Source organism: Cydia pomonella, chromosome 1 (genome assembly GCF_033807575.1).
Source record: "Cydia pomonella isolate Wapato2018A chromosome 1, ilCydPomo1, whole genome shotgun sequence".
Taxonomy (NCBI): domain Eukaryota; kingdom Metazoa; phylum Arthropoda; class Insecta; order Lepidoptera; family Tortricidae; genus Cydia; species Cydia pomonella.
Window position 1 is genome coordinate 28364777 of NC_084703.1, and position 15893 is coordinate 28380669.

The 15893-nt window shown below is 36.1% G+C and overlaps 3 protein-coding genes across 4 annotated transcripts in view; 2 read left to right on the forward strand and 1 right to left on the reverse strand.

Annotated features, from left to right (window-relative positions):
* Positions 1-4649, forward strand: part of LOC133527890 (probable phospholipid-transporting ATPase IIB) — a 39213-nt gene extending 34564 nt beyond the window's left edge. For both annotated transcript variants that reach the window (XM_061865086.1, XM_061865093.1), the window contains exon 19: positions 199-4649. In XM_061865086.1, the coding sequence (XP_061721070.1) occupies positions 199-335 (137 nt within the window). In that variant the 3' untranslated portion in view covers positions 336-4649. The remainder of the gene's footprint in view (positions 1-198) is intronic.
* Positions 4642-6578, reverse strand: LOC133527936 (uncharacterized). Its single transcript, XM_061865139.1, has one exon. It carries the CDS (start codon positions 6500-6502, stop codon positions 4790-4792), a length of 1713 nt encoding a protein of 570 aa, XP_061721123.1. The 5' UTR covers positions 6503-6578; the 3' UTR covers positions 4642-4789.
* A 470-nt stretch (positions 6579-7048) lies between these two features.
* The window catches only part of LOC133527883 (replication factor C subunit 1), a 45905-nt gene continuing 37060 nt past the window's right edge, over positions 7049-15893 (forward strand). Inside the window, exons 1-6 of the mRNA XM_061865080.1 lie at positions 7049-7186; positions 7330-7431; positions 8693-9401; positions 9633-9742; positions 13366-13494; positions 13582-13999. Of these exons, the coding sequence (XP_061721064.1) occupies positions 7178-7186; positions 7330-7431; positions 8693-9401; positions 9633-9742; positions 13366-13494; positions 13582-13999 (1477 nt within the window). The 5' untranslated portion in view covers positions 7049-7177. The remainder of the gene's footprint in view (positions 7187-7329; positions 7432-8692; positions 9402-9632; positions 9743-13365; positions 13495-13581; positions 14000-15893) is intronic.

Here is a 15893-nt window from a genome sequence, read left to right on the forward strand (position 1 = left end):
TCACCTCACACAAAGAGAAGTAGTTGATATTTAAGTTGTAAGATTTGAATGAAATATTATTATCGTTTAATTGAAGTGAAGTTAAGTAAAAGTGTGTAAAAATCACGCATGGAATGTAAAGTCTCTTGACAAAATCATGCTAATGGTAGCCCCATTCTGGAATCTGAATGTTGAATCTAAATACTTTGTTCATTGCAGACTCGGATTTCATCAAGCACTGGGATTTCTGGTGGAAGGTAACAACAATAACTCTCGTCTCGTGCTTGCCGCTGTACATCGTGAAGTTCATGCATCGTAAGTGGAGCGCTCGCCAGTACCGGAATATTAGGAAATGATCTTTGAGTGTTAGGGCATAGGGTTTCCATTGTGCCCTAACATAACGTGTGTTCAATTAGTGTACCGTGAAACCATTTATTTGTGCCTTGGAGGGTAAAATTTTCTATTACTATTTATATCAATTTGTGGTTTGCTTACTATTTACGCATTTCCCTTTTCTCTTGATATATATTTTATGGGTGGAGTAAAGTTGTAGGGTTTCGTGGTAGAATACTTTACTCGCTAGCGTGCATCTGAACATTGTTTTGACAAGCACGCAATGAATTTATGTAAGCTTCACACGCGCTTTGATGTACCTTTTATAATCGTTTGTCTCCATTGTTTTATGTACGCACATATACATAATCCCAAATATAAAAACTTTTTTGCTACAGCAGACTACTTATCTGTGAAATATTAAGACTTCATTTTTACAACAAAATTGATTTAATAATTACATACATTCAAATTTGGAACGACTTTGAAAAACAAAGCAAATTCTTTTAACCTTTATTCTAATATCAGTCGAGGTGACGTTTTATTAGAAATGATTTTTTGTCAAATCTCGCATGTTACTTGATAATTGAACGATATGGCTGCTGGGCCGAATCTAGTGTGTCTCTGAATTAAAAAAAAACTAGGGTTCCGTGTAAAATGAGCAATCAAGATATTTCGGAGACGCCACCTCATCATAATATATTTGGCAAACATATTTCAGAAAGAGGTTCCTTCTGTGAACAAAACAACAAAAGTTAACGACCTGTCTTTCACTTTTATCTTACTGTCTTATTTAAATCTCAAGTATAGAAAAAAAATATCCTGCCGGGTGTAGCGGGTGTAGCGTAAAAATTCGTTTAGATTCTCTTCACTTTGCGATGTCTACAAGAAAGGCGCGAACGAGTTAAACATACAAAAAAATGTTTTTGACCCATCCGCGAGTTCCGCAACAGAAAAACGATGCCACAATGCGGGTCGGAAACATGTACCTCCTCAACACATCATAGAGAGCTTTTATTTGTAGAGCTTGTATGTGTATAGATAAAGCAGCAGGTACGTAACTGTACTAGGCATTAAACACTTTTTCATCACACTTGCTTAAAAAAGATCTTATTTTAAGCAGGTGTACTGAAGGACAAAGGCCTATATTGTTCACGCGGGAGTTATGGATTGTGAAAAAAAAAATGTTAAAGTGAAAACTTCTTTAGCGGCGCTGTGCACTTTTTGTGATGGGGATAAAATTTTAAACTCGCGTCAGGTCACGTGGCCGTCAGATTGAAAATTCGTAAGACGGACACGTGACATCATGGTGACGTGCAAATTGAATGTCATCGAAGCCTGGTTACTTTTGAAAAATCGTATCTCATTCAAGTGTAGTGTGACATTTTATTTTCTTCTTAATCAAAGTGCTGTCATAACGGTTAAAGAGGTTTAATCTTTGTTAATTGTGTTGTATTGTATCTTTCTGTTGTTGGGTGTCCATGATTGTAGATACTCAAATTTTTTCTTATCAAAAAGTTAAATAACAGAAAAGAAGCGTGATTGTTTTACTTAATGTGATGGTGAACGATACATTAACATTTACTGATTGTGTAGGCTGTAGGCCTGCTCACGTCTCATGAATTACTCTGTATATGTTATATTGTGTATTAACACAATAAATCGCATTTCAAAATATCTTCATCTCTCAAATTTATTTACGTAGGTATAATAAAGAATTATCTCTTTTTATAAAACTGCTACTCAATTTCTCCAAAATATCAAAAATGCACAACGTTAATATTCAAGTTTTCACTTCTGCCAGCACTCGCGGAGTGCTACCCGTTGTTTTTATTTTAAATTATGTCACAAAAATATAGAAACCACGTAGTGTAAATGAGTTTTACTTTAAAAACACTGCCGTTAATAATTTAATTATTTTATAAAAATCAATTTGATTTATTTAATAACAGTTTAAAATATTTTATATATTATATACATATAATTTTCAATCGTGGCTGAATTTCGAATAGGTCTGTACCTTCGATGCCTAACCTGTCAAAGAATGACAATTGGCAATATTGCGGACGAATGTTTGAAATGTCACCGTATTTAAGAATTATTTCGCTTATAATTTAGTTTTTTTTTCGCAAGTGTGATGAAAAACATTGTGTGTAACTCCGGGGGTAAGAATATTGCAACCTCGGGTCTTAAATTCCCTCCAACATCCGGCTGACGGGAATTACCGCCCTCGCTTCAAAAATTTCAGTTACCCCGCTCGTTGCACAATGTACTATAGGGACCGTGCGCGTTAGAGGGTCTGCCATCTTGTGGTCTGAATCGGAACCATAAACAGGCACATTTACACGTCAAGTGTTTTCTTGTGCATATAGGTTCTGCCATCTTGCGGCCACATCGGAACAATAAACATCACATTTACGCTTCGCGCCAAAAATCTGACAGCTCCTGTGCTGCCTCCTACAGTTCATGCACGCTCCCTATTGCGATCCTTTTATGAAACTCATTCGTTTAATAAACCCCAGCTGGTATTTTATTACAGTTCATTGTGTAGCAGTCACATTAGCAATTAGTAAACCAGATGATACTCTGAACCAGATTAATATTCTCGCTCCTAATATTTATGTAATGTCTTCAACACAGGTAGCTGTCAATTTGCAAAGCTCACTTAGGAAATTACCTACTAATGGTCAGTTCAGTGTGTTGCTGTTAATATAAATACAGTCGCCATCAGATATGTCGGAGTGGCCAAAGTGCTCAAACATAATGATCTAAAGACGTTGACATTAGAGGCGTGTTCAGATATTTGTGACCACCTTGGCTGCTCCTGCATATCTGATGACTACCTACTGTACAAATTATAAAGTTCAGAATAAATATTGAAACTCTGAAGAAAATTTAAGTCTTATGTTAATGACTAGTATTTATTACAAACATGTATTTATATCGACGTTGTCGCATTGTGATTGTTTGATTCCCAAGTTTTAGAATTGTGTTTTTTTTCGGTCTGGATGTCTGTATATGTTTCCTACTTCTACCTGATATAATATAACTATATGAATTAAAATTACTGTAGGACATATTGTGAATACTGTGATGCGAACATAGTATGTATACGTAGATATAAGAGATTTATGTTGCAAATTTTATTTTATCCATAATATATTCGTACCTATGTAAGTGTAAAAGTACGTTATATTAGTTTTTAAGGTACAAAATGTATTGATGTGATATATTAATATACCTACTGTATAACTAATTTCCGTGTAAATAAATAATTTATCCAGTATAATCCTATCTAAATATGAGTTAACATCTTATTTATTTCCGTCATATACGTGGGTACAACCGGGCCGGATTTCGAAGAAGGGGACCCCGATAAAATTATTTATTTATTTAAACATTATTGCATAATACATGAAAGTACAAATGACGAACTTAATGCCAAAAGGCATTCTCTACCAGTCAACCATGGGCTAAACCGAAAGATTGAGTTGGTGCAGGGTCAAACAGAATAAAATTCAAAATAATCTAATACAAAACTAAATAATAAATATACATTAACCTGTGGTACTAAGTACTGCGGATCGCAAAGCGGCATGGGAGAGTAAGGTGCTACACGGGCTAGCAAACTTATTTCTTGACTCCACATTGACACTCTGAATAGTGGATACAGTGCTCTCCTCAGAAATAATATCGATATTGGCACGGCAAAAACGCTACAATTTCAAAAAATCTGTAGCAGACAACTCTTTGATTACAAGGGCAAGTGTGAAATTGCCGCATTTTTGCAGATTCATCTTTCATTAGCCACACTCAACTATTGTCGTCTTCATAAACATGTCATTTATATTCAGCAAACACAACATTGGGGATAGCATATAACCCTGCGAAACGCCAGCTTTAATGTCCAAGCTAACGAAGCAGCTTCCCTTCTACTACGGCTCGTATGCGTCTGACGGACAAAAAGCGATCAATTTGCATAGTCCCTCGGACAGTCTATTGCATAGGTAACTTCGACCAGGAGACCTCGATGCCACCTGTAAAATTGAAGGTCATATTCGGGTTTTTGTTTTCGACGTGTTTAATGAAAGCTACTGCAATTAGTTTTAACATATTGAAATTATTATTTTTTCTCCAGTGATGGACAGTATGGCGCCATAACCATTTTTGTAGTTTGTTAAAGATAAGGACAAAGTTTTAAGTTTATACTGATAGTCGTTATGGATTAGAGATCTGATATAAACGGTTTTTTTCATAACGCATACGTTTACGTTCAGGTGATACAAATAAGCTTCATTTGGTTTAATTTATAGATAAAATATAGATGTATCTATGTATATAGTCGTTTTATTCGTATCTATTCCACTTCAATAAGATCTTACAATAGAATATTTCTTAACAAAATAATCATCTTAAATAAACCAGCATTTTCCTAAAAATATATTATTACCAATGGTAAACAATTATCTAAAGTCGTCTATCTTTGCGTCGTAGACGTCGTATAAGAGTCCATTTCAGTGTGTGGACTGGTTCTGGACGTCCTGGTGTGCGGTGCGGGCGAGATCTCGGAGTGCAACACCTGGCGCGCCCAGGCCAGGTCGCGCGAGCGCTGGCGCGCCTGCCGCGTGCGCGGCCGCGACGTTGAGCTGCCGCTGCTCGCCGACTCGCAGCATGACGAGCTGCCGTCCTCTGTTGACGCCCACTTATCCATCATCTGTGCTCCATCGCCCCGAATACTGACTCGACCTCTATTGATTTTCAGCTGCTCGATTGAAGTTTCTATTTTTGGTGGGCTAGTCGTCCTCGCTACCGCTTTCGTCTCGATTTCGTAATGCTGGTTTTCTTTCTTACATCCGTTATTAGAGTCTGAACTGCTGTATTCGCCCGCTTCGGCGTCGCTCATGATAACATCTAACAGATTATCATTGTAGTCGTAAACTCTTTGTGTCTTAGAAGGAATCTGTGATGATTTATTTGTTTCTCTACTACCTGGAGAGCAACATGTGCGCTGTGGTTCATTGTAGTAAACGCTTTTAGTTGCTCCATGCTGGATATGCTGCTGCTTTATCTTTTGAAAGACAGACGGTTTCTCTCCTCCACAAGCACACGTATTAGTTTGTCCAAATATATAATTGTAAAACATTTGTAATAAGCATATAGCAAATGCAGCTAGAACAACGACTCCAACGTAAATACTGGGAGTCCAGTCTGAGTCTATGAAAAAGTATGGCTCGGTTAATTTTCTCCAAGAATCCCATTCCACTATAGGGTTTCTGTAATTATCAAAGAGGTTACGCCTGGGTAAAACTTTTCCGTAATTTTGTACAGCTGCAGCTACTCTAAGTACGCCGCCATACGCTGCGTATAGCTTTTCGTCCATCAGATGAGGTGCTACATCATTTTTCATCCAGCACCATAAGTCACTATTAAATTTTACAATATCGGAATGTCGACAGGTTGTAGGTGACCTACGTAAAATACACCGAGAAGCCGTAGTATAATATTTTAGGAATATATTTTCGGAGGTTGGGGACAGCATATTGACTAAGCCCCCACTCTTGAAAGGCAGTGCAATCGCAGAGGGGTCATTAGCATCATCAACTATTGGAATTGGCATTCGTATACATGCATTTGAATCTCTTTTAACGACTAAAAAATTGCATGGATCGAAGAGCTTACCGCGTCCTATGGCGAGTTTCGTAACTGTCAGGTTAGCTATCAGCGGAATTTTAGGAGGAGGTTTCCAACCACGTCCCTCGGTGTTTAACGAGGTCTTTATTTGGCTGTAAAGGTCGTGTAATTCCTTAGCTGGTTTATATGGCACATACCCGGCGTAAAAAGCCAGTCTAACGGCGGGAAGCACTTCGCTTCTCAAATGACCACCGATGGTATCTGCTAGAGCTTCCCTTAGCACCTTTTGAGATGAAGAATGGTGTTGTTTATCTACAGTGTACAAGGCTTCCCGGTAATATCGCAAAGCGTCATTTGCAAATTTTTTACTTATTTGATCTGGTGGTGTTTGCTTTGGTATTAATTGGTTCAAAATCTTTCGAGCTTGTAATTTGGCCAACTCTTCCTGACTCCAGCAATCCGTGTCGATGTGCTTATTGTAAAACAATATAGTACCAGTACTACTTTGTGATGTACTGATTTTAACTAATACGACGAACTGAACGAGAAAAAGAAGCATTAGTAAAGTGAATTTCTGACAAATTGTGCTTATCTACTGTATTTGAAAAATTACTCATTGCTCGACGTTTTGTGGCGAAATGACATTTTCCTGACAGTGTACTTGTACTACCTACTTTTTGGTAAAGATAAAGAATTTAATTATCTTTAGTTTTTGATTCACAGTCAGTCCAGTCAGTAGAACTATATTAATTTACATAGGTGTTATGAAAGGTAGAGGGATGTCCCCTCTACCCCCCATAATAGGTATATTAGAAAACAGTGAAGAAGGAAGAGGAAAGGGCACATAAATATGCTCATAAGTGTCAACAGACAAATATGCACTCGTAATACCAGTTGTAATTTGCACTGCACATTATGGACATAATTTCTATTCCCAAAATAATGATAATATATATAGATAAATGATGTAAATATATTAAGTATTAACCAGACATAGCACAACAATGCGATAATTATGTGGCCGAATGATCGCTAGCCTTCGCCAGCTAAACTAGAAAAAAAGTTGACGTTTGAATTGTCATATGTCAGTTGTCAATGTCACATCCAATCCATGTAATAACGGCGAACATAATAAGAGGCGCGAAATTGGTGTATGTTATCGAATTGTTTTTTTTTTTACAATAATCTTATTACTTATAAATGATATTATCTTTCCGAGAATTGCAAACCAAAGATGTCTAAGGTATGTGTAATATTAGAAAAAAAAACCATTGGCTAGTTCCCTTTGCGCTGTTGCTCGCATACTGACTAATGTCTTATAAGTAGGTAAAGAAAATGGCATACAATATGGGTTTAACAAACCAAATTGTTTTATTTCTGTCACAGGATATTCGATCGTTTTTCAAGCCTCAGAAAGTGAAAAAGCCAAAAGCAGAAGACGATGTTGATGTTATACCAGAATCTCCTGATGTTGAAATTAAGATTAAGGTATTGTTATAAAATTCATCATTTTTTACGGAAACCATCTCGAGCTATTATTAGCGTACAGTCCTGGGGATATCCAGCACAAAGAATATAATCACCATGCTTTCTGATCACCCATCATTTTAAAGCTTAAACTGGTTGTGACAGGTTAGTTTTAATAATGTTGTTTCAATACATCTCATTGTAAAAAAAGGTACATAATGTAGGCATCGAGATGTGTGCGTGTATCTATGTAAATAATGATTTAACTATATTCAATCTAATTTTGATTGAGGCAAGGGTATCCTAAGCTCCTGCCTCTAGTTCCCCAAACATGCCTTGACTTCCTTTTTTCTGGAATTCGCCTTTTGTTGCGGCCAGTTTGTAGCTTGTAAAAAATAACTTTTGAAGAAAAGTGTTTTGTAGTATTAGTAATACCACGAAAACCGTTTGTTAAAACTGGTTGATGGGGAATTGGAGTTCACTGTAATGACATGTTTTTTAATAGATTCTGAGCATGTTTTGTGGCAATTAATTGTTCAATCAATTTCTCAAGTACCTTCTTTCAGTCAGTTAACCCTTTAACGGGCAAACTTTGACAACAATGGCAACAATGACCATCCTATAACAATGATTTCAAACTTAATTACTGAGACTCCTCTGTCTGTTAAACCGTGATAGTTAGCTTGTTGAAATTTCTACAGATTATGTATTTCTGTTGCTGCTATAACAACAAATTCTAAAAACAGAATAAAATAAATGTTTCTTTCCAATTTCGAGGTTCTCATCCAATCACCAAATATAGCAACGTCGGGCGGGGTCAGTACTTGGATGGGTAACCGTTTTTATAGATAATGGTACAGAAGCCTTCCTGTCCGAGTCCGACTCACACTTGGCTGGTTTTCCGTCACTTCTGATACTCGTTTATGCTTGTTTATGCTTTGATTTATTACATTGCATGCATTTCTGTGCATTGTTGATATGTAACAAGGGGCAACTGTTCAACATTTACATTGTTATTGACAATGCTCATGCCCTTTGAGAAATATCAATAAGTAACCTAGGTAATTATTTCAGTAATAGCATAGAAAGTATTGCACCCATAAAAAGTGTCTGAGTTAAATAAATTAGCTACCAATCTCATATTTCTGACTTAAACCTCAATGGTTTTAGTTAATACACATACTGTATACTTGGGAACACTATTTTGGGGCTTCAATGTATCTGGAAAGCCAATAGTAGTAAGAGTAGTAGGAACAGTTATTTACAGGAATTTGGATTTCAGAAGAGAGAAAATAGAAAGAAACGAGTGTTGAGTGACTCAGATGAAGAAATATTTTCTACAAAGAAGAAAAAGTCAAATGAAGATAATCATAAGTTATCACTGAAACCCAAACATAAGGTCTTTGCTAAAACAGAACTCAAAGAAGTTAAAGCAGCTGACATCTTTGGCAGTGAACCCATTAAGAGAACAGAGCCAAATGTAAAATCCAAAAGTAAATTCCAAAAGAAAACTGAAACTGGTATTCATTCAGATGATGATTTTGATAAAAGTCTTTTGGAACTAGATAGTACTGAAGAATTAGCTCTGAATAATGTTACAAAGGAAACTACCCCTGTAAAATCTTATAATGACAAATCAAACATTACTCTAAATACAACAAAAACTAATACTAATATTAAAAAGAACAAATCTCTGGAAGTGAACACTTTTAATGGAAATGGGAGTTTGACTGCAGAAAAGCATGCATCAGAAACTGTTTCACCAAAAGCAAAAACAAGACACCTTGATTTATCCTCAGAGAATACATATGAATCAAAGCTAAACAAATTCAGCAAATCAAAGCAAGATGTTAATAAGTCAAAGGCGAGTAACAGTAGAAATGAGAATGCATCCCCAAATGAAAAAGATATTTTTGAAGCAACAGACTTGGACCTAGATTCAAGTCAAGTAAAAAGCAAGAAGAAATTTGAGAAGAGCCTGAATGAGTCTGGTAGGTTTTATAAAATGTAATGTTTGTTTGCTAAAATATAATGGTTAGGTAAGCATCCTAATGTTTAACAGCCCTTGTCACCTGTATTTCTAGGAATAATGTTTAAACATTTCAACTATAAGAGCAGAGTTAAGCACTGCAACCTTATTATTATTTTCAACTACACATAACACAAGTATGTTTTAATTATCAGTTTATAACATATACACTATTGATTTGTTTTCCTTTTAGTTCTTACTGACGAAGAGAGATACGAACGTAAACGACATTGGGCAGCTTTATACCAAAAGTATTTGAACAGGTCAGGACCTAAACATTTAGGAGCTAAAACCATTCCTGAGGTATGTTTCATTTGTATTTGTTCACTTTATTAATAGATTGTCAATAAATTATGTATTTAAAACAATCAAAATTGGTTATATTGCACATATCAGTTTCCTTAAATGAAAAGCAATCGCAGAAATGAAAGAAAATGCCTAATATGTCCACTAGGGTGGGTCGATTTTGTAAAATAATTATTATGAATGTTGGGTATGTTTTAAAAAATGCGTTTTAGTTCATGTTGTGTCAGAAACATAAAATATAATCGATATATTTTAGAGATAATTGTTTTTGGATGCGTAATTACCTAAAATGTATTCAAATATTTTATTTTTAATTTTTAGTAGGATTTTTTTACTTTTTCTAAACAACAAACAACAACAAATCTGAAACATATTTTTTCATATCAAAATGAAGGACTACTATTTGTCAACCTTATTTTCACTATACCCGCCAACTGTCGTATTAAATAAAAGTTATGCATACTTATTTGGCAATATTTTTAGTATAGGTTATAGGTGGAAACCAAACCTACGAGGCTTGGTTTCCGCAAGTCGACGTCATATTATCGCGCCTAGTTTGCGTACTCGGCACTACTCTTGCCAAGCCAACTCTACCAAGAAGCCTAGCAGACCTTTCATGCTGGCGATGACTTCTGGGAGAGATCCCGGCGAACCGAGGTATTGTGCCCGGTACTGTGCCACCCCTGGGCATTCAAAAATGACGTGGGCGGCTGTCTCCTCTGCCTCTATGCACGCCCTGCAGAGGGGGCTATCTGTAACACGTAGGGTTGATAGGTGTTTGCTAAGTGGGGCGTGGCCGGTTATGGCCCCAGTCAAAAGCCGGAGCTATGGCCTCTTCAGCTGTCAGCCTCCTTGACAAACTGGGGTCGATTGTCGGGAGGGCTTTCTTCGCCTGCCTGCACGTGCCTAGGTTAGACCAGTACTGTTGGTGTTTTACATCGGTGTTGTGTCGCAGTATGTTCCGGAGCCAGGCATAATGCAGAGGTATAATTGACTCTGGTCCTGCCACCTTCAGTTCCGAGCCTCCTCTCGCCAATATGTCGGCTGCATCGTTACCTCGCAAGTTGCTGTGTCCCTTGATCCACTGCAGAGTTACGCTGTTGGTGGTACAGTCAGCGTCAAATACTTTGTAGCAACCAAAGTAGCCAAATAGTTCGATACACCATATATTTAGTATGGTGTACCGAACTATTTGGTCACTTTGACTGCTATATTTTGCAGTTGTATTTGACGCTGACTGTACATACCTCTGACAGAGCTTTGTGCGATCGTAGATAAGCCTTGAGGTCAAAGTATAACTTTGCAGAGCTTGTAGTACTGACCGACTATCAGAGAGTATGCGGATAGGGTAGTCCAATACTTTCCTTGAGGCGATTGCGTGTGCTGCCATTATGATGCCCATACATTCTGCCTGGAAAACTGTGTTATGGGCACCTAGTGCTGTTGAGATATATATGTTTAGGTCCTCTAAGAATACTCCCGCGCCAGTGGCTGACCTTTTCTTTGATTCATCTGTGAAGATTCTCAGCTCTCTTGGGTTGAGTCCTTCACGAGGTTCTTCGTGTAACTGTATCTTGTATTTCTTGTCGAAGACGAATTGCCTGGGTATCCTGTCAGTCACCGCTTCTATTAGCGGTTCCTTACCTATCGCCTCATAGAGGATCTCGGTGTGTGGTACCCTAGGTGGTCTCCAGAGGTAAAATGTATACTGTATAAATATTTTTGGAATTTCAAGTTATGTTAAACAATCTATATTCAAAACGCGCAGTGAAGTGCCCTGTCCTTTGTTTGGACCAACGATTTTAATATGAGATTCTTGCCTACAACATTAGATATAGGGCTTGCAATTCGAATATTCGACCTGTTTTGATATTCGAGTATTCAACCGCTCATTTTGCGAATATTCGAATATTATTTATTACTCGAAAAAATCTATTTCATCCGCTATAGTTATAGTTTCTGTGTGTTTTGCCGGGTTTTACAGTGAATGATGAACGGTAGGTAACCAAATGCGAAGAAAACAATATTTTTATTGTTTTCCTCTCGATAGGCTTCGTGAAATTGCAGCTAAACCTAACTCGATTTCAAGCAAGAAAACAAATTCAAAAATTATCAGGATTATTCCGGTTTGATCAGACAAAGTCCGCCGAGGACGTCTACTCCTTCCAGCTCCGCCTTCTACTCCTCCCTTATACACTCTCTTTATTAGCCTTCTTTCACTCATTCTTTTCATTCCACATGTCGAAACCATCTCAACATACCTTTTTAAATTATTGTCACTACATATTCGTTCAGTCCACACGTTTCCTTTATCACACTAATTGTATCTTGTAATCTCACACCACACATTTCTCAACACTCTCATTTCCACTGCATCCACTTGGCTGTATGCACAGCCCACCGTGCTGCACAAAAAGCACGGTGGGCTGTGCATAGAGGGGTGTTGGTGTCGACATTTATTTATGGTAGCGAAAGTTGGGTATGGCAGAAGACAGTGCCCCTTTAACGCGATTTTCAGCATTTACTCTCCTTTCAATGTGTTTATCATGCTAACCGTCCCTAGTGAACAAGGTTCCTAGATACACAAACTCATTCACTTGTTCCACTCTTTCTTGACCAATCAAAATTTCACAGTTTGTCATATTTTCTCCCTTTCCAAATACCATTACTTTGGTCTTGCTTACATTTATTTTCATTCCTTTCCTTTCAAAAGACCCATGCATTCTAGTTACCATCTCCTGCAACTCATCACCCGATGACGCTAGCAATACTAGGCCATCTAACGAAGACATTTGTCGAGTAACCCAATCATTCTCAGCCCACATTCATCATTTCTTAAATGATGCAATGTAAACTACTGTCCATGAGTAGATTAAACAGGCACGGTGCTTCTTCACATCCTTGCCTAACACTCTTTTCAACATATGACACCTTAAGATTACCAGAACTATAACTTCGATACGGAGTTTCAGACCGATCTGGAGTTGCTATCGCAACAGCAGTGCTCCAAGACATAGGAATAACTAGAAAAAACTAGGTAGTTGCTAAAAGAAAATACGGTGGGCTCGAAATAAGGTACGACTTCAAAACCAAATTTATGAATTATGCCATCATTTGATTACAAGGCGCAATAGGCGCAATAAAACTGTTAGTGTATTGCATGTTTAAAACAGTCAAATTATTGATTTTCTCAACAGAAATTGTTAATAAAATTCCATCCTTAAGAAATATTACATTAAGTTGAATAAATGGGTGTGTAGATATTGCAATCTAATACCTAATATATTATTTTCACAATTGATAAAAAAATAAAACTTTGAATTCCTGTAGAGGGATAAAACATAACAAAATCTTTTTTTTTTTTCATTTTATAGAAGTATAAATAAAAAAGCACATTTTTAAACCCGACTAGCAAATATTTTGGAAAAAAAAAAATTTTCATACAAAATCGACCCATCCCAATGTCCACTTGTGTAGTCAGCATCAAATATATAGTAATGGCCAAAGTGACCAAATATATCGGAACACGTCCTTATTTTCTATTATGAAATATTTGGCCACTTTGGCCATCACTATGTATTTGATGCTGACTATACATATTTATTACTGTTTGGTTACAGGGTACACCAAATTGCTTAAAAGATTGTGCCTTTTTGTTAACTGGTGTGTTGGACTCCTTTGAAAGAGATGAGGTGTCTGAAGCTATTACGAAACTGGGTGGGACTATCAAAAACTCTATCAGCAAAAAGGTGTGTATATTTTACTACTGGTTTTATTGTTGAAATTAATTATGATAGGTAAGTACATGAAGTACGTAATAATAATAAATATTTTAGGTAACACACGTCTTGGCTGGAGAGGACGCGGGTCCGGCGAAAATAGCGAAAGCTCAAGACCTAGGTATTAAAATAATAAATGAAGATGAGTTTCTGGAATTGATAGTGGCTTTGTCCAAAGGAAACACGACTGAAAGCAAAAATGGTATCAAAAAAGAAAAAAAATCGATTCCAAAATCGAATAAGGAAAAGCATCATACAGTAAATAAAAATAATCATAAATCTGACACCAGTACAAGCAATGAGAAATCTGTAGAAGTTAAAACTAGCCCAAAAGTTATCAAAAGCGAAATTGTTGATGTAAATGTAAAAAAAATGGAAGCAGATAAAAATGAATACAAGTCTACTGACCCAGAAAGTAAACCCAAATTAAGTACAAATATACCTGAAAGTAATGTAAAAGTGAATTCTACTAATGGTAAGTAAACACCGTTATATAAGACTAATAAAAAACGTTATTTCTGCAAGGACATTGAGGTCGGTCTTGGTTCTATATATCTAATCATATGTATGCAACTCGATCAAATAAATGATATAAACCTGTTTAAGTATTACAAAATTGAATTAACTGTATCAATTAGAATGGATGAATGTTTGTGCTGGCCGAACCACCAAGACTTCGTCAGAAAAACCACCTAACGTTAATGATACCAACGAACCATCATATACCTATTATAACGACAATATCCATTACTAGTAGATCGTAAATTCCATTTTTTTTTATATTGGTGAAATTTTAACATCAGGACTGTTTAGAATGTTACTGGTGTAGTTCCAAGCTAACAGTCATCCGTTAAAATATTTGATCATGTTACAAGTTAAAACTATGCCCAGTCTTCCGCCCGACGACATTTAATGGTGATTTAATTTTGTGTTTCATGCTCTACGAGTATATATGTATTAAGGCGCGGTGTATAGTAAAATGCGCTATTTTTAAATCGATATTTACAGGCTTGTACAAGGATTTCATCGATTATTTTCTAGTATGTATAACTTCAGTCTTTGAACTAGCCGTATGCTTGTCAGAAACACGATGGCTCATCTTTTTCTCGATAGATTTTTGCTTTGAAAATATGCTTAAAACTGTATTTATTTCGATATTTTAGAAGTACTATGATGAATATCAATATGAAATTTACTTCATTCAATAGCTTTTAAGTAACTCTAACATTTTGCTTGTCAGTTTATCGATGCGTTAAATTTTTCATTCATAATTATGAATTCAACGTTTTGTCTACTAAACGTTACCCTGCGCGGCAATACCGTCAGTACGCCAGTACGCCCGTGACCACTGTCAGCGTCGGACCTGTGCTAGTTTAGCGGACGTTACATAAAATGAATAATCACACTATAAATACACAAATATGTTATACACACAATGTTTTCATCACACTTACGAAGAAAAACTAACGTTTAAGCTACTTGATTCCTAAATACGGTGACATTTCAGACATCCGTCCGTCATATTATGTTTTTTGACAAGTTTTACACACGCATCATCCGGCATTCAGCCACGATTAACCAAAGGGTGAAATGGTGCCTTGCACCCGAGTTAAACACTCTAATTTTCATTTTTAATACGAGGAAGGTAAAATACATGTACATTTTAAAAAACACTGCTAAGTATAAAATTCAGTAGTACTTATTTCGTGGGGGGTACCTACTTTTAATTATCAATTTAGGTAAAATAATATTTTAAATGGCTATTACAGTAATAATCAAATTGAATACCTATTTTTAAACGTAAACAAATAAAATTAATCCGCTTGTTTATTTTATATAAGTCATTATATTGGAACAGCTTCATTTTTAACACATACAGGATGCAGGAGATATACTGGATTTAAATATGTGGGATTTAAATAGTGCTTAGTGAAAGGTACCATTTCACGTTTTTGTGGAAGTGCTCAAATGGCTGTAATAGTTTATGTTATAAGTGTTGAATTTGTTTGGTATTCTGGTTTATTAACTTTCATATGGTATACACTTAAGACTTTATTTACAACATTTATCAACTATTTTATTTTGTAAGGTGAGCAGGAGTGATATTTACCCTTCAAATTCCATTCAAAATTTTGCAAGTACTCGGTTCGGAAGTTCGTATATATTTGTACCTCTCGCCAATATTTTTATTTCACTGGTTAATTATTCTGTAAATTCAAGAATGTCACTAAATTCCATTTTTGATAATGTTAAACATAAAGTCCTTTGTAAAGGTTTGGTATAATACTTTTATACCATGCTATTTCAGTTTTGTATGAAATGAAAACTGGTGACATTATATTTCTTTTTTCAAGTAGATTAGAAGTTCG